This window comes from Plutella xylostella, chromosome 9 (genome assembly GCF_932276165.1).
Source record: "Plutella xylostella chromosome 9, ilPluXylo3.1, whole genome shotgun sequence".
Lineage (NCBI taxonomy): Eukaryota > Metazoa > Arthropoda > Insecta > Lepidoptera > Plutellidae > Plutella > Plutella xylostella.
The window spans coordinates 7,701,453-7,722,487 of NC_063989.1; the positions used below are offsets into that span (position 1 = coordinate 7,701,453).

Sequence of the window (21,035 nt, forward strand, 5' to 3'; positions counted from 1 at the left end):
CAAATAATACTTCGCAACCAGTATTCAAATGAGTGGCATGTCACCAATTCATTATAGAGTGTGTAATACAATAATAGGAACAAAATATGGCCTGTCTGAGCGCGACACGCGGCCAGTGGGCGTGTGACATACGCTGTGTCTGTCTGACACTCGTGTCGTGTATGATAGTACGATCGAGGATTACACTCGCGAGCAATGAAAAAGTTCCACTTACAAAATGCCGACACCATGGGCCATTTGCAATCGCCTCCATTTTTTTAAACTAGCAGACCAAGTACGAATGTTGAACACAGCAGAGGTTGTGTAAATTTTAACCTAGATTATGTTATTAAAGTTACGAGCTAATCGTGAAGATGGTGGTGAAAATCCTCTATCCTTAGAGCTTGTACAATTTTGCAAAGGTTTCAATATGTTACTATTATAATTTAGTTAATTTCTTTCCTGCATAATATGTCTTTGATTATCCGGGTTGAGCCGCCTGCTGATTCAGCCGGTTTCGCTCGCCGACTCTGACACCAGATCTGTCGTGTATCAAGTTTAAAAGAAGTTTTTTTTGGCTTTCCGGTTTGATATCTATTTATATTCGATATTTCAACTGATGTTTATGAAGATGCAATAAAGTACAGTACCTATACTTAATTTGCACCAAACACAAGAATTAAATACTTAGAACATAAAAAGTAAAAAATAAAACATACTAAAAATAGGTAGGTACTATTAATTAATTAAATAGTAAGTACCCATTGTCCTTTGTGGTACTAAGTGTAGGGTCATGTGCAGAAAAACCTGACCCCCCTCTCAGTCAGATTTCTCTGCCTTGTACCTACATTACCTAAAAAAATAATGTATGTTTTAGTATTTTTGATCTATTAAGTATTGGATATATGTTGAGTATACAGATTCATTTTGAACATGTTCATTTGTGGAAATAAAAAGTACCAACTTTGCTTACGTGTGTTTGTTTCTTTCCAGGCGGAGGAACTGAACGCGCTGGTGGGCGATGCTTTCCGCATGGCCTTCGCGTCGCAGCTACAGCCCTCCGCGCCGCTGTGGGTGAGTCGCATTCGAGTCACTCAGGGCACGAAATAACATTTATCACATACTAGCTGTTCCCGCGAACCTCGCTTCGCCTTAAAAAGTTTTTCCGTTGGAATACCGTGATAAAAATTAGCCTATGTTCTTTCTCAGGGTCTAGACTATCTGTACCTATACTAGATTTCATTCAAATCCGTTCAGCAGTTTTGACGTGAAAGAGTAACAGACAGACAGACAGACACAGTTACTTTCGCATTTATAATATTAGTTAGGATTCGAAAAGAGATTTGTCACCCTGTGCAGTCAGCGACTGAGACTGGTCTGACACTGAGTTGCACAAAGGAATTTTAAGCTTATGGCAACCTTAATTGTATTGCTGCCTTGCTTTGACAGTATACGGGCAGAAAGGGGCAGACATAGATTTGATGCCGGCGTTAGCTTATAGTTCCTTTGTGCAACTCAGGATCACTGGGAAATCCTCTCACACCGACGGAAAAATTTATTCAAGTCGTAGTCGTGGTAACTGACTGCCAGTTTTGATTTAATTTGATAATTCTACTTTTGGACACTATATAAACCGACTACCGTACTCCGGAGTATAGGTACCCGGAATGATTAAGTTACAATCTGACTACTTAATTTACTTAATTCATATCTGTCTAACCGTTAAACCAAGAATAAAATTTAATGACTCAGCATAAAATACGTAAAACTCCTCTGAAGAATAACTCATATGAATCCATAACCGCTCTACAAAATTACCAACAACATTACCAAGCATTAAACTCGTACAGCCTATTATTAGCTGAATTAAATTCACTTAAAACTAAATGATTTAAAGGTGTAGTTACACATATTAGCTACCCTTTTAATGGCCCAGTGGCACCGCACTATTAGTTTAACTTAGCTTTATAGCCAGTTTCGTGCTGCCCCGCATCACGCTTCTTCTTGCGTAAATGCGTGTGCGAACGTTGCTTGTAAGTATCTTATACTCTGTCCATTATATTATTGGTTTTTAGACATTCGAAATCCCATACATATTTGACGAATGCAAAGGAAATCCAACTTTACTTACCAGATATAAGGAAACGTCAAAAATATAATAACATAGTGGAAGATCTATAGTTTGTTTAGAAAACACGCATACGCACAGACGCACAGTCACAAAGGAAACGCATACAATTCACGCAACACAACGTCATCCGGGGCAGTGTGAGAACCGCCTAAATATTTAAACTTTACAAACGGAGAGACTTACTACTACTCTAGCAACGTTCGGACACGCATTTGGTATATGTACGTACATATTTTATGTATGTTACTGTGAACCTGTGTAGATCCATACCAAGGAAAGGGCTGATATGATAATTTTTATTGTTGTTTGAGAAATATCAAGTTATTTTATTGACCAAGAGGTTTTACTAAGTTACTAACTTTTAGGTTAAATATTTCATACTTCTAGGTCTCAAAATTAACCATTCATTCATTAATCATCATAATCACGATGGCAGATTTTAAGCTTTACTTCGAAAACTGTAATTACAAAATTTAGTCTTCACATTAAAAAAAACTGTATCCAAAACACACCTGACCGTAGTTTAACTGTGGCTCATAATTCAACAGTTGATTGTTTTAGTACACGAACCGACCTCCGAGTTATTGCAATGGTAATAAAAAAATAAAGTTCTTAATTTAAATTACCGTTTGTGCTTTAAACATGTATGAAGTCGTGTAGTAGACCCCAGTCTTTATTGGGTCAATATTTATTTATTTAAGTCTTTACTTTAAAACGAGAAGATACTTAACTCTAGTATTGATTGCCTTTAATGAATACCTAATAGTAGGTACATTGTAAATACGGGATGTTCAACTTCGAGGACAGTAAAAAATAAAAACATAAATGACAGAAATAGTTGAAAATTTCGTCCTCCAATTCGCTAATCGTAATTCTAATTATGTACAGAGTATTTGTGTAGATATATCAGCTGTCCCATATCACAGACTCTGCCAAGTTTGGGTGTGAGATGTCCCCACATATTTATTTATTATTATTATTTAATGATAGTGGTTTGTGAATTTGACGTGGTACGTACATTCTGTGTAAAAAGTATCGGGACTGGATCAATAAAACACAAAATGTTTGTTATTCATCCAAATTTATATTATCACCGTCAAAGTATGCTCCTTCTGAAACGATAAACACACGCCAACGAATTATCCAATCATAGCATTTTTTAAACGCTGTTTTTAGAGTTTTGTTTAGTACTCGCGGCGATTTTTCCTTATATTTTCCGGTGTTGTCTTCTATCGATGGAAAACAGTGCCTCTAAGTGGTAATTTGGATTTAGGGAAAAAAATAAGCTAGAGCCGTGAGCTGCAGCCATATCTGGTTAATACGGTGGATGCTCGATGGCATTTGTTGAGTGTTTGCTCAAAAATTCATTCACAATGATGATCGTTGTGCGAAGGCGCATTATCGTGGTGCAATTCTATTCTGATTTTTTCCCACAACTCTGGCCTTCTTCGTCGAATTTGCTCTATTAAATTCCACACAACCCGCAAATAATACTATTTACTTACCGTTTGACTTTCTGGCAAGAATTCTGAGTACACAACACCACGATAGTGAAAGAAAACAGTCAACATGACTTTGACTAACAATCGATAGAATACAAAAAGGGAAATTCGCCGCGAGTACAGAAGACAACTCTGAAAACAGCATTTAAAAAAATGTTGTGATGATTGGATAATTGGTTGGCGAATGTGAATCGTTTCATAAGAAGCATACTTTGAAGATGATAAAATAAATTTGGATGAATAACAAACATTTTGTGTTTTATTGATCCAGTCCCGATACTTTTTACACAGAGTAGTATATCGTATATTGCTACATACTTACGAAGCTGACTGTACCTAGCTGGTTCTTAGGCATATAACAACCAAATATAACAATAGCCCGGTAGCAACCACCCAAATTACCACGGCCCTAATACGTGGTCAGATTAACGGACCGAAACCGCTAATCTAAATCACTTATGGCGACCGCAGTGATTTACAACCACTTCACCATATTATTATAACTGCATAGTTCAGGGCGGGTCACTCCAGCTTAAAAAAAACGAAGATTCGGAGATCTTCTGGGCCAGATCACAACCTATCTTTTTGCAATAAAAATACAGATTGAGCAACCACTCCCGATCGTTCCTTTTTTGTAATGTCAGAGTACCCCTCCTCAGACGAAGAAGCCACTGATCCGCATATTATTATGATCTATAATTTACCTCAAAACGGTGGGCCATAAAATATTGTAGCCGTTATCCTTTCTGTTTGTTCAACAGCTTGTTATATGACGGCCATTAATAAAAACAACAATGCTTCTAAAAGGTTATAAAAATTTATAGCTTCGAATAAATTATGAAAATACCACTAAATTTTAATCTGAAAGACGCTAAAATACGTTTCGTTTTATTAATGAAACTGTCTGTCAAACATAATTCAGTATATTTTTCTTATATCATAGATGGGGCGGGTCATTTATGGAATCGTAAAAAAGCAATATGATCCACATTCTATAAATTTTAAATTTAAATTGATAAACATAAAAAGTCAGTAAATAAGATACAAAAAAAAGGGCTGAGTATTTTACAGTCCCATTTAAGAGAATCCATTACTGTGGGTAGAGAGAAAACAAAGCAAAATGAGGTCTGTAATAAATTTTGTTTATCTGCTACATTCGTAAGCGTGCCGGCCGGCAGTGAGCCTATGAGATGTGCAGGAACACAGACCAGCTATTAATTACACGATTACTCCAGATCACAGATTAGTTAAACTTACTTTGTGCGTTCGCGTGTTTAACCTGCGTAACTAGGTTTGGTGGAGCTGGGCCCATTCTTTGAAAATGACATTTTGGTTTGTTGATGTTTTGAGTTGGAGCAGTGAAGGTTAAAAGTAAACGATCCCAGTAGCGTGTCTGGAAGCAAGTGTTTTCCCGTATAAAATCCATATAATATGTTCCATTTGAAAGTGATGTGTGAGAGAGAAGTAAAATTATTGAAGGTTTTAGGCAGACAGGGATGGATGGAAGTTACAGCGAACATTGCCGTGCGTAGTGGCCATAAGGCATATTTCAACGGCGCGCGACATTTGGAGTTAATTGTGCCGACCTGCCCGGAATGTGACTTTAGAAAGTGTTTCTATGTTATACAAATTTTATGATCAAAGAAACTTTTCACTTTCATTTTAATTTAGTTAAGGTCGTTATTAAAGGTCACAGAAAATCCGACTTCAACAAAGCTTCTCTAATTTGATAAACAATAGAGCTTAACTAGGGTTAGTCACCGTGGCTTCAGAATTAGCTAGACCGATAAGTTGTCAGTTGTCTGTCACCCTCACCATAAATCACCTTGCAGGATGGCATTCTAGTTACGTTTGCCTGTTCGTATTCCTTACTAATTGAATTATGAAATTTAGTTGAAATTTTATAAATCGTGGTCTGGATTTTTTACCAAACAAGATGTAGCCTCTATATTCGGAGGAAGCTTTGCCAATATTTTATCTTGTTTATTGAGAAGGATAAAGTTGTATTATGATAATAATAAGTTTCTGGATTCTGCTCATTCTCATTCACGCTCCGAAAATTTTAACCAAACACTTTTTATTTTATTCATCCACAAAAAGGAATACCTACGTAAAATTTTGCAGAGAAAAATAATTTTTGTTGCAGACTTTTTGGTTTGTTTTATGGCATTAAACATTTAAACAATACATTTTTTTGTATTATATACTTACTAGCTTTTCCGCGTCAATTTGTATCAAAAAGTGTTACCCATGAGTTATTTCGGGAGGTTAGGTTAGGGTATTTCGGGATGAAACGTAGCCAGTAGCACTCTATGTAGCTTTATATACTTAACTTAAAGTAATAGGTATATAACAAAAAGTTTTTTTTTATCGGATAAGTAGGTTTTCCATACATCAAATCCAATACAAACAAACTACTATTTTTTTGTAATATTTCTTAGTCTAGATTAATATTTCCTTATCTATCCCTAGCAGGTTTAAAAATGTTACAAAAGGCATGTTTAAAAAAATATATGTAAGTAATAAATATTTATACTCCCGTTTTAAAAATAAAATAAAATTGAATTTATATATTAATTATAGCTATTAATTACACGATTACTCCAGATCACAGATTAGTTAAACTTACTTTGAAAGAAAGAAAGAAAGAAAGATAAAACTTTATTTGACAATGACAGCAATCATACTTAATTATACACCATAATATATAAACTCACGTATAAATTTGCTGTCCGCCAAAAAGGCGTCCACTCAGCTATTGCAGCGCCCTTGGCCACAGCCAAGGACACCGCGCTGGTGTTTCAGTGAGGCCTCTTTGTGCGTTCGCGTGTTTAACCTGCGTAACTAGGTTTGGTGGAGCTGGGCCTATTCTTTGAAAATGACATTTTGGTTTGTTGATGTTTTGAGTTGGAGAAGTGAAGGTTAAAAGTAAACGATCACAGTAGCGTGTCTGGAAGCAAGTATAGCTTTCCCGTATAAAATCCATATAATATGTTCCATTTAAAAGTGATGTGTGAGAGAAAAAAAAAAAAAAAAACACGCACTCACGCCTTGTACTAATGTACTCCCTTGCGGGGTAGGCAGAGGTGCATTGCTGCACCCACTTTTCGCCAGAGTGTTATGTTAGTCCCAATGTAATAGGGGGCGGGCCTATTGCCATTTTACGGGCACATCCAAGACCCGAGAACAAATATCTGTGTTTAAACAAATATCTGCCCCAGCCGGGAATCGAACCCAGGACCATCGGCTCAGTAGTCAGGGTCACTAACCACTACGCCATTCGATCGTCGCCATGTGTGTGAGAGAGAAGTAAAATTATTGGAGGTTTTAGGTAGACAGGGATGGATGGAAGTTACAGCGAACATTGCCGTGCGTAGTGGCCATAAGGCATATTTCAACGGCGCGCGACATTTGGAGTTAATTGTGCCGGCCTGCCCGGAATGTGACTTTAGAAAGTGTTTCTATGTTATACAAATTTTATGACCAAAGAAACTTTTCACTTTCATTTTTATTTAGTTAAGGTCGTAATTAAAGGTCACAGAAAATCCGACTTCAACAAAGCTTCTAATTTGATAAACACTAGAGCTTAACTAGGGTTAGTCACCGTGGTTTCAGAATTAGCTAGACCATTAAGTTGTTAGTTGTCTATCACCCTCACCATAAATCACCTTGCAAGATGGTATTCTAGTTACGTTTGCCTGTTCGTATTCCTTACTAATTGAATTATGAAATTTAGTTGAAAATTGAAAAATCGTGGTCTGGTTATTTTACCAAACAAGATGTAGCCTCTATATTTGGAGGAAGCTTTGCACATATTTTATCTTGTTTATTGAGAAGGATAAAGTTGTATTATGATAATAATAAGATTCTGGATTCTGCTTATTCTCGTTCACGCTCCGAAAAATATAACCAACCACTTTTTATTGGGTAAGTAATACGAGGTATAAAAACGAATGGTATAACATTCACAAGGTATACGCCCATATGATATAAATTTATTAAGTATAACGATCACTGTGCATAACAAACGAAAGGCATAATTACTAAATACATAATTTCGTAAAGAATAACGTTCAAAAAGTATAATTTCAATTGATATAACGACTAAAATGCATAACGTTTATAATATATAACGTTTATAACATATATTCTACAACGGATATAATTATCATAATGCATAATGCACAAAAAGTATAAAAGATTGTCGTATCGTATTTTCATTATTATTGATGTTATGTGGGGGGAACGCTCCGCTCCGCTTCGCTGCGCTCCGCTTTGGTTTCGACGAACATGTGCACCTAACACGCTCCTCCTCGCTTTGCTCGTCGTCGCACCTATCTGTAGGTTTTGGTACTAGGGGTTTTGGCATTATTATTATTATTGACGCTATGTGGGGAGACGCTCCGCTCCGCTTCGCTGCGCTTCGCTTTGGTTTCGACGAACATGTGCACCTAACACGCTCCTCCTCGCTTTGCTCGTCGTCGCACCTATCTTTAGGTTTTGGTGCTAAGGGGTTTTGACATTATTATTATTATTGACGCTATGTGGGGAGACGCTCCGCTCCGCTTCGCTGCGCTCCGCTTTGGTTTCGACGAACATGTGCACCTATGTATGTTTTATGAACGTTATACTAAATGATAGTATATATTTTAAACGATATACGTAATGTATGTTATACGAATTGATATTAGTCCTCGTAAGTATTATATATTTTGATATTATATAAAATGTACGTTATACCAATTGAATCTTATACCTTATGAAAATATAGATTTTGTTGTTATACTTAACGTTCATTATATGTTGTGAACGTTATTAATGTGAAATTATACATTTCGTTTTTATACGTCGCAATACGCACCCCTTTTTATTTTATTCATCCACAAAAAGGAATACCTACGTAAAATTTTGCAGAGAAAAAGATTTTTTGTTGCAGACTTTTTGGTTTGTTTTATGGCATTAAACATTTAAACAATACACTTTTTTGTATTAATATACTGACTAGCTTTTCCGCGTCACTTTGTATCAAAAAGTGTTACCCATGAGTTAGGGTATTTCGGGATGAAACGTAGCCAGTAGCACTCTATGTAGCTTTATATACTTAACTTAAAGTAATAGGTATATAACAAAAAGTTTTTTTTATCGGATAAGTAGGTTTTCCATACATCCAATCCAATACAAACAAACTACTATTTTTTTGTAATATTTCTTAGTCTAGATTAATATTTCCTTATCTATCCCTAGCAGGTTTAAAAATGTTACAAAAGGCATGTTTAAAAAAATATATGTAAATAATAAATATTTATACTCCCGTTTTAAAAATAAAATTGTATTTGGTACCTGACTTGGCCAGTAATTTAGGCGCCGCCGCCACTCGCGACTATTAAATCGTATAAAACACAGAGTGTAGGCTCGCCATTATAAACTGTTCGCTCGCAGGGAAAGGCGTTTATTAACTTTTAATTACAGAACATAAATCTGCGGAAAATACTACGTTTGTGACATTATTGAGCAAATATGGTAAATTAAAATGTCCGATTTGTGAGTTCTAAATCTTGGACGTTATTATGATTTTTAATTATTGTTATATATAGCGTTTATTATATAGCGTGATGCAAATTTAATGTTGCCGACACACACACAATGATATCTACACAAAACCTCACTGTCATGAAAAAAAGTGGATATAAAATATATTCAACTGAAACATATTAATGTATATTATGTAGATACCTAGATTTCTCTAAATTTAAGGAATGCCAGTTATTGGTAGCTATTGTAGTTCAGGAAGGTACAATCGTCTGATGGCTGGTTCTAGGTCGAGGGACGCAAATCGGAGCTCCTCATTGTTGGATAGAAGATAGCAGTTCAAATTTAGGTCGGGGTAGAAAGAAGAAGCGAAAGCGGAAATAAAAAAAAACCGCCTTATCACAAATTTTATTTTGGGCCCTGTAAAAAATTGTTAATCACTATGTTTGAAACGTTTAACTAAGTCCCTGGTTCTAAAAGGATTAATGTGAAAAATGTTTTTTTCGTCACACTAGTAATAAAACCCTTACGCACTTAGGCGGCCGTAAGACTGATTATATGTTTAACAGATTAATTTTATTATGTTTATTAATAATAATTAATCACTGTATCCTTAATCCTTATAAATTGAGTGGTACAGTAGTTAATCCAAAAAATACAAACTCGACCCACTTTCCCATTTAGACCACTCTCAAAAAATGTCGTTCAAATGTTCGGCAACATTTGCGAGATCGAATCAGCCCCGGTTCGGTTTATTCGCTGATAGAAAACGTGCGGGTGCGACTGATTGCCGGGACGGCGGAACCCTTCTGCGAACGAAATGAGCGCCTTCGCGTCGCTTGCTATAACCTAGAGGGCTTACTGTAGCTTGGAAATAACGAACGAATAAGAGGAGCCATTTGCAGCGATAACTGCAACGAGATAGAACCAGTAACTTCGTTTTTCGTAAGATAGAGTGACCCCGCTTAGTTGCTGAGCTTCAGAACGAGTGTAAATTTTCCGAAATTCAGATTTCTTGAAAATACTTTATTGTTGACACAGCAGGTTAATAGAACGGAATTCATAAGGAGAAGCTGATTGTATACGAGTTGAAAAATAAAATCTACAAAAATATGTCTTTTTCTAATAATGCATTAGTCTAAGATTAGCTTAAATATACATAACTAAACTATGTACATGCATATAATGTGTAAGAAAGACACCCTATGTAAAGTGAAAATAGCGGAAATACCCCTCATATCTCTGCGGCAGACACAACAGCGGTGCGTGCGCGGCTTCATTTTATATTATTTTATTGTGGTTAGACACGACACGCCTGTTTCATTGAATTCCTAGAAAAAAATACTTATATTTGTGGCAGAATTACCTGGCAATCAATAAAGCTTTAAAGGGTCTGAGCATTTCATAGAAAAATAAAATTTTCTATAAAATTAGTAACTGGATTGCATCAAAATCATTTTCTATACTTAGAGATAAATAAAATAAATAAGAGTCAAGCAAATATGAAAAAAATGTGGTTACCTACAAAACTTGCGTCATTTTTTGGCCATAATCTTCATCAGCCTGTGACGGCGCGGCAAGATACGAGTCACAGACGTGTTATGTGTTCTGAATTCAAATCCGTTGTTTGTTAAGGCACAGAATGTACAGGCCGGAAAACAAAGGCAGCCGAACCGGAAACAGTGGCATTGTTCTTTATTTAAAACATAGCCGAAAACAGATTGGGACGCTTTGCGGAAGGAATGAGGAACCATAGGAATGTCGTTCACGTTGCGTTGTTTATTATTCATGTGATATTATAAAACGCATTGAGTTTTATTTATAGAGCGATGACCAAATTTTAATCATTATAATTTATACACGAAATTTAATTAGCATTCTCATATCAATCAATTCTTTTGCGTATTATAATACCAAATAAGACTGCTATGCTGTAGGAATCTAATACTTTAAGCTACTCTATCTCTAACTTTGATAACCAATACTCGCACCGACACTCCATCTAGTTAATATTGTTTATCAAAGGTCTCCACCGAAACCAGGGACAGGCCCATCGGGGCATTGCGGCAAATATTTTTTTGTCCTACAGCTACATGATTGATGAGTGCTTTGAGAATGGCGCAGTTTTTGTCCCGCCGCATTTTCGAGACAAGTTTGATAAAGGCCATGTCATATTGATGTGTAAACGATACGAGAATGTTGCGAATAAACTCTATTTATTTTTACACATTTGCTTACAGTCATTTATCTACAGAAAAATTAAATATACATGGGAAAGGATAGGAAGTTGATTATAAATGTGGTAGTTATCAAAGGATGGAATTATATCTACTGCTCAAAGTTGAATACTACGCATTTTTTTTTTAAGTTTTCTGTGTGAGGGCCGATGCCGGTCTGGCTTTGCGTCTGCTTGGCTTGAACCAGTGTGGTAGCACCCTAATATAATGATCGTTGTATACATACAGGTTTCGGTGCAATTACAAAATTACCGGTTTAATTTTGATATAATGCGGTGACATGGCCGCGCAGATATTTATGGCCAAGTACAGTGGAATTACGACCAATTTGGACCGTAAAACATTGAAATTACAATTAAAAGGATCACTCAGAACTTAAATTAAGTTTTGAATTACTTAATTGCACTGTGTAAATAACGACTGAGTAAATGTGCTAACTGATAAGAATTTGTATTAAAATAATATGTACTTATAGAATCAAAAACTAAATAAATAAAAAGAAAATTTACTTTTAATAATTTTCTGCAATATATATGTTATTCTTGTTACATTTTTATATCTAGGCCTTTATCTGATATCATCAATTATGTACTTACGTATTATGTATGTATTTTAGGTACGTTTGTATGCAAAATATGCGGACTGTGTGGCATAGCCCTTTAGATTTATTTCCCATGGTTGAAAATTAAGCCGTTATACTTCAATTTATAAGAAGGTAAATGCAGCAAATGTGTAATTTAAAGATCTACCCACAGAATGTCTCTGTCGGCCCACACACATTCCTTCTTCGCCTAAACAGATAAAGTAAAACTTTAAACTCTCGCACTCTAGAAATATAAACAAAGAAACGCCGTTATTATTTCCGATATGTCACACAGCTAACTATTACAAACCTGATCATGCATACATGACCCACCTTAATGATGTTGCTTTAAAGCACAAATTGCTCTACTGGACCATCGTATTTTTTCTGTATGCGTGAAAAAGTTAAGCAGCACTCTAATAAAATAACAATAAGGCAGATTATCGAGTGGAAACGAAGAATATGTTATAAAGTTTACGGAACTTTTACGGAAGCTCACTTCACGCTGTGACTTAGACACGGAATGTCACAAATCTTACGAGTGGTACTTGGGACAGATATTTTTATAGTTATTACTTTCTTCTGACTCATACTTTGAACAGACAGTCTGGATGTGTTACGGATACTTGTTTAATTTCTTAGAGCTGGACTAGAATCAAATTAATAAAATATGAATACCCACCTACAGGCTACATCATTTTTTTTATACTAAAACATTTTGCAGCCTGTCTGGAATCTGGGGGTTACTCCAGCTTACGAAAAACATAGTTTCTCAGCTCTGCTTTGCTAACCACGACTCTATGACTGATCATTCGTTTTTGACAAACTAAATTAAATCTCCCGAGCGACTACTTTTATATAACATACCTATACCTATCAAATGGGTACAAACGATGCTAATACATATTTTTTTCATGCATTTCCAGACGAAGGAGATAAGCAGCGGCGGGTCCGACCGCGGCGGCATGGGGGTGCGCGCGCCCGACTCGCTGCCTGGCCTCAACCACCACTACCCGCACTGTATAGACAGGTCAGCATAAATACATACCCTATACAGAAATATGGCTTAGGGAATAGTATATTATAGAAGGAATGTTCGGAAATCAGACGATGACAGATCCGCGCAGGTCTACCACCAGCTTTAGCCAGCTTTTCTTATGTATAGGGTCATACGTAGCAAAAAGCGCTAAACACGCAAAATAGAGAAAAAGACGTGACAAAAATCTTGCTTCCTGCTCACTCACATCGTCGGCATGGAGCGCCAGAGCAGCGCAAGAATTTTTTCACGGCATAGTATGTAGGTACTTATTTTTAAGGGTGCATGAAATAAATCTGTTATGTGTATTTCACGCTATGGGTAAACAGCGACTGATGCCAATCCGATTGGTAAATCATTTCACCATGTTGACAAACGCTGGTCTAATATAAATCACCAATACGTTAAGAAGAAGATAAAGGGAGGCTCATTAATAGTTTTTTCTTAAATAATTTTCGATACAACACTTATCCACTTACATTTACACCCAATAATCATCCTCAAACCAAACCCCCAGATCGCCGACAAAATGCGAGCTGCTCAACAACTCGCGTCTCAGCGAGGTGTCCCCGAGCTCCTCCGAGGAATCAGCATCTCCCGTCTCGCTGAACTGCTACCGGCGGCTCGGGGACAAGCAGCCGCTGATGAAGCGCCTGGCGCTGGGGTTCAGCGGAGCCCTACTGCAGGCCGAGGATGATGACTCCACACCGCTCGTCACTGACACGCCTACTACGTAAGTTGGAGCGTAATGTATAGCCGTTTCTGCACCACGGGCCGCCAGACGCAAGACGTGACAAAAATCTTTCGAAGCTGTCGCGTCGTCTTTTTCGCGTCTTGCGCCCCATCACAGGTACACAGCATGAGGCGATAGACGCGAAAAACAAGAGGTGACAAAAATCTTTCGAAGCCGCTCGTCTTCTTATTGTAATAGGTATGCTGAACAGGTAGTTTTGGAAGTATATGGGGGCTTTAAATCTTCCAGATGATTACGCTTAGGGTTGAATCATTATGATCATCTCCTGCCCTTGGATCTCGGGTTACACAATAAGTATGATATATGAGTCGGCGTACCCCCTGTCTCGCTGAACTGCTACCGGCGGCTCGGGGACAAGCAGCCGCTGTTGAAGCGCCTGGCACTGGGGTTCAGCGGCGCCCTACTGCAGGCGGAGGATGATGATACTCTATTGATGGAAAAAGAGATAAATTTTATAGATAGTCATCGGTAAATCAGCGGTAGTAATAATATATGTACCACTTAACTGTTCTTCTAAAGGCCCCAATATATTATGTAGGTATATTATGTCGTCATTGGATCGCAGTTGTGCCCAAAAGAGGACGCTGGTTAACCTAAACAACTAATAACAATATTTTATTTCCAATTCCAGGCCCACCAACCTGCCCATGTGCATGAACGGCGGCTACATCAACGAGGCTTCAGAAGCGGAGGCCCGCACCCGGGAGTCGAACCGCGAGTCCCCCGCGCCCCGCGCCGCCCCCCGCACGCACCACCATGACTTGCTGCATAATGACTCCGATGTGGAGATGAAGAAACATAGTAATGTTAAGAATTGGTGAGTAGTCTAGTTTGGGAAGTAACTTACAGATAATGGGAATTTCTACCGAGCTCATAATTTAAGACCTATTAAGAGAGCATAGGTACACGGCACATATAAAATGCTCTGTGAACTCTTGTACTAAACAGCGAATTAAAGCGTGACTAACGTAACAAAAGTGTCGACTGGAGTATTAACGGATACCAAAAAATATAGCTTTGAAAAGAGCTCATGAAAAGAGCTTTCGATATTGGTCGGTGGGTACGCGAACCATAAATTTTTGCCCGTCCTTTGTTTCCATTTCATTTTTACTTACATCTTCCTCATTGAACTTTTCTCACCCACAAACCTCTCAATTCCAGCACATCATCAGCGACCTGCAGTCGAGCGACCTCATCCTCATCAGGCGCATCCTCTTGCGGCGCTTCCTCCAGATCCGGCAACAACAACGCCGCCCCGCCCGCGCCGCACTTCGCGAGGCTCGAGCCCGAGCTGAAGCAGGCGCCGTGGTTCCAAGCCGGCATACCGAGAGAGGTAACGCAATCAGATAGATTCGTAGTAATCAGCTACGAATCTATCTCCCTTCTTTACGTGTCCGTGACAAACCCTAGTTTGGGAGGGCCTCCTGCTAGATGGGGTGACGACTTGTGAAAGGTGGCTGGTTATGATTGGGTGCGGAAAGCTATAGATTGCATCCAGTGGCGTGCTTTGGGAGAGGCCTACGTCCAGTAGTGGACTGTTATAGGCAGATGATTATGACAAACCCTAGGGTTTGTCATTGTGGTGAGAGGATTGCCCAGTCAGATTAGCGTCAGTAGCATCGGTGGATGACTGCCCAGGGTACGCCAAATGTATGTCATAAACAGGTGATACGTCACCTTTCACCCATCAGGGAGGCACCTTCCATGCAACCCAATCTATCTGCCTTCGAGCCGCAATCCTAGGTTTATAATAAGTCTGATAACAGATTTAAATTGTAATAACCTCAATCTTTAGCTGATATTCTCGGCCAACATAAACCGAAGGCTTACTCATCTTGCAATTTTACGAGCTGTATGTCTGTTGGCAGCCTGTATTTGCGAGAAAATACTAATACCTTAATCTTCTCCACTTTCCAGATAGCGCTCGAAGTGCTAAGCAACCAGCCGGTAGGAGCCTTCATGGTGCGATGCAGCACTACCCAGGCCGGGTGCTTCGCGCTGTCAGTGCGTGTGCCACGGGACTTCCAGCCCTGTGGCATAGCGCATTACCTTATACTGCGGACGCCTAAGGGGTACAAGATTAAGGTGAGGATATTTTAATAACTAACTCTACATGATCTGCTCTTTAAGATCTATGGTTTCAATGTTTTTGAGAACCAAATGGCGCCGTGGTTAGCATTAGGTTTGGTTGGTTAGTAACATGTCTCTGACTTCTGGCCGTGGCAAATTGAGATATTTACTCTCAAGTTTAGACGTATTAGCAATAGGCTCGGCACCTATTGAATTGGGATTATTATAACACTTACAAAAAGCGGCGTTATTAATGCTTCACTGCCCCTGACCCCAAAAGAGAGTAGGTGCGCCTAAAAGTATACATGCGGAGTTTTTAAAATAGCGATCCCTGATGATGAAGGTACCAGCTACATCTGTTATAAATCCGGGGACATGTTGTGTGTGATGTGTGTAGCAGTGGTGTTTATTGCATTCCCTTTTTTCCCTTCAAGACTTCCAACCCTCAAACAGAATCTCTCTCCACTTCCAGGGCTTCACAAAGGAGTTCTCAACCCTGTCAGCTCTGGTGACCCACCACAGTGTGATGCCCGAGCTGCTACCCTGCCCGCTGTGGCTGGCTCGCTACAACCCCTCGTACGCGCGTCACGACCACGCTGACCTGGACCGGATTTCTGACCCGGACTACAGCGCCAGGCAGGACTTCTCAACCTTCATGTGTGAACTTGACGTGTGAAGCGGCTGTTGTTAGGTCGTAGGGCAGGACTTCTCAACCTCCATGTGCGAACTTGACGTGTGAAGTGACTGTTGGTAGATTGTAAATAAGGGAGTGAAGATGTGTGTGCAGTGTGTCTATCACGGGCTAACGTGGCACACACACATATGGAAAAAGAACAGCGCCAGCAAATTGGTATAGAATTACGCTAGCGATTTGAGTTGACATCACTCGTGATCGAGGCCCAGGTTTGCTGTCATTGGCTGGATGAAGTGTATAGTTTTACTGCATAGATAGAGTTCAGCTGTTAAGTTTGTTGATGATGATGGCAGCATAGTTGGTGCCACAGCGACCAGCAAGTGTGTAGACATTTTGGACTAATGCGGTATGGTATTAGTTGTTATACCTTTCATCATACCTATTAGCAATCAATGAAGCTGGGATGGCAATATTGTAGGAAAAGAAAGATTTTCTTTGAAAGAGTCAATAATGGGAAGACTGTAAAAATTAAGATAAGTATCAGCATAATCTCATAAATGCATTGTGAATTTTGCTTTAATAACAGAAAAACATCACAATGCGTGAATTTTTTACCAGTTCCTGCTCTATATTAATATCAATTATTTAATTTGACAAAAGCGGTAAAAACATAAAACTACTGTATGAATAATTGTAGAGAAACACTTTCAAGTATACCCCATATATGTATAAACTATAGTAACAAAGCCGCAAGTAGAAAAAAAAGAAAGATGAATAACTGTTGATGAAACAAATTAATGTCAGCCTGCGACTATAAATCATCATTACTTTCGTGTATACCTAGGCACACAATTAAAATAAGAACAGCATAATCCTCATTTAATTATATAAAAAATATAACGTAAAGGCTGTTTTAACGTATAAAAAAATAAGTAAATGTCTATCTAAGTATTCCGTATTCCTATAAAAAATCATGCATACAACAAAAAAATACAATTTATAAAATTGTTATCACACTTAGAGCCGCTACTATTTTGTGTAAATACATCATACAATAATCACAATGCTTTGTTTTATAAATACTTAAATTAATTAATGTTGAGGAGTCATTAAATTATTGTGTGTTGTCTAGTTACTGTTATTAAGAATAGTTTTATAAATAATTGTGATAAATACGCAACTAGAATTTTGTACTTACGCAAAGATGTATAAATAGAAATCATTGTATCATACAAAATGTTTGAAGATTACAAATTTTTAAATGAATAAAATTATAAGTCAATGTTATAAAGGAATTGTAAATGAACATAAATTAGGATCTAACCAATAACGCTTTGATTTTAAGTAGGAAATTCTAGTCCTTAAACGAAGATTTTAGGAAACACTGGCTTTGTATGAATTAGGTACGCATTAAGTAAAAATATTATCTGCGTCACAATTTTATGGCAAACAAGTTGCCTTTAATAGGTGTTGATGTTTATTTATCAACTTGCTAAATCTGCAGAACCATCATCTGTGACATCTGTGACTACCGCAGTAGTCACATGATGTTTTATAACTCTAGAATAAGTACACTTTAGTAGTGATCATACATCGCTGGTTGCTTTTTGTGATATTATGTAACATTTAGAGAAGTTGATAAATAAATTGCATCCATTAGTCTGTATTTACATGGCTTTAAAATTTATAAATGCAAAATATTATGTTCGTCTAAACAAAAATTAGGATTACTATTCAAGGATGAGTGTAGGTATTTAAATAGCAAAAGCAAGTGAAATGACGTCTGTGCAGATATAAATATTATGAAAAACTGGTTACTTCTTACCATGTTTTGGTAAGATAACACGCGTCCGTGGTTAAAGTCACTCCTGGCTGACATTGTTACTGTCTGGGTGGCAATAAATTTATAATATAAGACATAATAAACATTCCAGTAAGGTGGAATTTCACCAAACACTAAACATATTTAGTAGCCTGTCAAACGTCTGTCAGTTAGTACAAAATGTATTTAAAATTTGATTCAAATACAATTTTAAATGCATTTAGCGGTTGGTAAAAGTGACCCTAAGTGTCCACCTATCGGTAATGTACGGATCTGACCAAACCGATTCTCATAAATGTATGGAGAAACGGCGACGGCAATACCGATGAAGTGGACGCAATTTCTATACCTACAAAGAATACTGAATGCGAAGCGTCCGCTGCGTACGAAGCCGAAAGGTAGATGCTTGGACGTCCATTTGAACTTGTTTTATTTTACTATCGCATGTAAAATATTTCTACAGTCATCTTTGAATACCTAAGTTAATCAATAATATCCTATCAATAGAATGCTGTTGAATGTAAGTACAGAAATCGTAAACACTATTTATACCGTTAATTGTAATTTTAGAATAATTATTCATCGATACTCAATAATTCAATGTCATGTATTTAAAAGGACTGTTTTCTGTTGTTTTATTCTTATTATAGATACATATACTTACTTAAATTTAATTTGTCAAATCTTTTACACTTAACGTCTTCTATAAACCTATAATTCCTCACAAAACTTATTTTGTAAATTAAATATAGCAAGAGTCCTATGTAAGTCAATGGTCCTATGATGTTTCATTGACAGATGCTTATACAAAAAAAAAACATGTTGAATAAAGTTTATTTTCACTCGAAAACTAACAAATAAAATGTATGAATTGGACAGTTGCTGTCATAGGGCTCATGCTATATTTTAAAAAGTTTAACTTATATTAAAATTTTGTCAGCTGTATCTCGAGTAGATACTAATTGTATTAAAAAAACTTATCTGTTTTTCATATCCACAGAAATGTTAAATTATATATGTAGGTACCTAATTGAATTTTAATTTATTTAACTTGAATACAATGTAAAAATTATGAGTTTGTTTTATTGACACCAACACATACATCCCTATAAGTAGTTACTTTCATGAAACAATGGGAGCTTTTCTTTTGACATTTAAAAGTACCAAATTCGACCAATAGATGGCATCCGGCCCGTCGTTTTTTAAGAGCTGCATTTTTCTGAGGGGACGGAAGATGTCATAAATGGTACAAAGCTGTCTTAAACTAATTAACTCTAAATATTATGCATAATATAACAGCTAGTTATTGCATATGGTTGAATTTACATCCATTGGGTTTTTGTATTGGCTGAAAGGACGGGAATCCATGCCGGCTAAAAAAATGCAGTGTTGTTGATTATGAAGTTTTACAAGCACCATCTATAATCGATTTTTGTCTATGGTTGTTGTCTATGGTTGAAAATCTCCCATTAAAACAGTAAGTTAACAATAAGCTTCAAACGTTGGCAACCCCAACGATAATAGACGCATTTTTCCTGAAATAAAAATGACATATTATGTATCTAGCCTATCTGAAACCTAGTTAAACATTGTGAGATATGGCGTTTCGACTTTCTCCGTGTTCGGCATCATAAGTGACAGTTAAATAAAGTCCATTTTTCTCTCCACCTTTAATTTGCAAGGTGCGGGTGCCTATATAAATAGAGTGAGTCGCCCGCGCGCCTCAGTTGTAATATCACCATGCAGAAATGACTAGGTTTCAGATAGGCTAGATACATAATATGTCATTTTTATTTCAGGAAAAATGCGTCTATTATGTAGTCTGAGCCTATCTGAAACCTAGTTAAACATTGTGAGATGTGTTTATTATCGCATGGTGGAGGGAAAACCAACTGTGACCCATAAGCTACTGATGAGTATATCAGTAGATAAATATTTGAATCTATAAATTTATAATGCATAGATTTCTAGGTAATAGATATACTAAAAAGAAAGGTATAAGTATACTTAAGACTTAAGTACTTCTTTATTATTCCTGACTTGTCAGAAAGTTATGGAAGGTATGTACCTATACCTACATATATGTAGGTATTTATACATATGGATACACACAGTGCCTCTTCGAAAGCAATACTTATAAGTAATTATTGATCAAAATCTTGTTATTGTCAAGGCAATATTTTTAACATACACTAGCCGAATGGATGGAACCAGTGAAATACTTTGCAACAATATTTAAAAGCTGTAAATTGTAGAATATCGATCCAGGCCGCTGGGGCTCAGGTCAGCACATGCTGACTAGGGTATGTAATTCTGGACTGACTTCAGAAATGCAGCAGCCAACCCTGGAGCCTCGAGGACCTGCTCAGTCAGCCCTGTACGACGACACGGCCTGCAACACCTGGCGCGGCATCTAGTCCTTGGAACGAGGAGTGGTGCTTGAAGGGAAGATAATTTTACTAAATATCTCAGCCTCATCAGCTACTGGAAAAGATTAGATGAAGGCTGTGACACTGGCGGATAACTAAGTATTCAGTTTTTCAAAACATGATGCAGGTCACTATATTCATATTCTAGATTGACAAGTAACACACAGTCTAATTTTGTATTCTAACTAACTCGGCGGTTAACGAGTTCCTGTGCAGTCCTACTAGGAAGGAAAGTTATTTTATAAGCCTTTGCACCGATTTTGTGGGCTACTATCATTCTGTATCATCATGTGTGAATATTATGAGCTCTGGCAGCATTCCTTGGTAGA

General features: G+C 37.3%; 1 protein-coding gene across 2 annotated transcripts in view; it reads left to right on the forward strand.

The window, feature by feature from the left end:
- Positions 1 to 17,211, forward strand: part of LOC105392563 (tensin-4) — an 86,864-nt gene extending 69,653 nt beyond the window's left edge. For both annotated transcript variants that reach the window (XM_048622920.1, XM_048622921.1), the window contains 7 exons: positions 973 to 1,053; positions 12,888 to 12,991; positions 13,515 to 13,730; positions 14,383 to 14,568; positions 14,913 to 15,084; positions 15,669 to 15,836; positions 16,294 to 17,211. In XM_048622920.1, the coding sequence (XP_048478877.1) occupies positions 973 to 1,053; positions 12,888 to 12,991; positions 13,515 to 13,730; positions 14,383 to 14,568; positions 14,913 to 15,084; positions 15,669 to 15,836; positions 16,294 to 16,497 (1,131 nt within the window). In that variant the 3' untranslated portion in view covers positions 16,498 to 17,211. The remainder of the gene's footprint in view (positions 1 to 972; positions 1,054 to 12,887; positions 12,992 to 13,514; positions 13,731 to 14,382; positions 14,569 to 14,912; positions 15,085 to 15,668; positions 15,837 to 16,293) is intronic.
- The last annotated feature ends 3,824 nt before the right edge of the window (positions 17,212 to 21,035 follow it).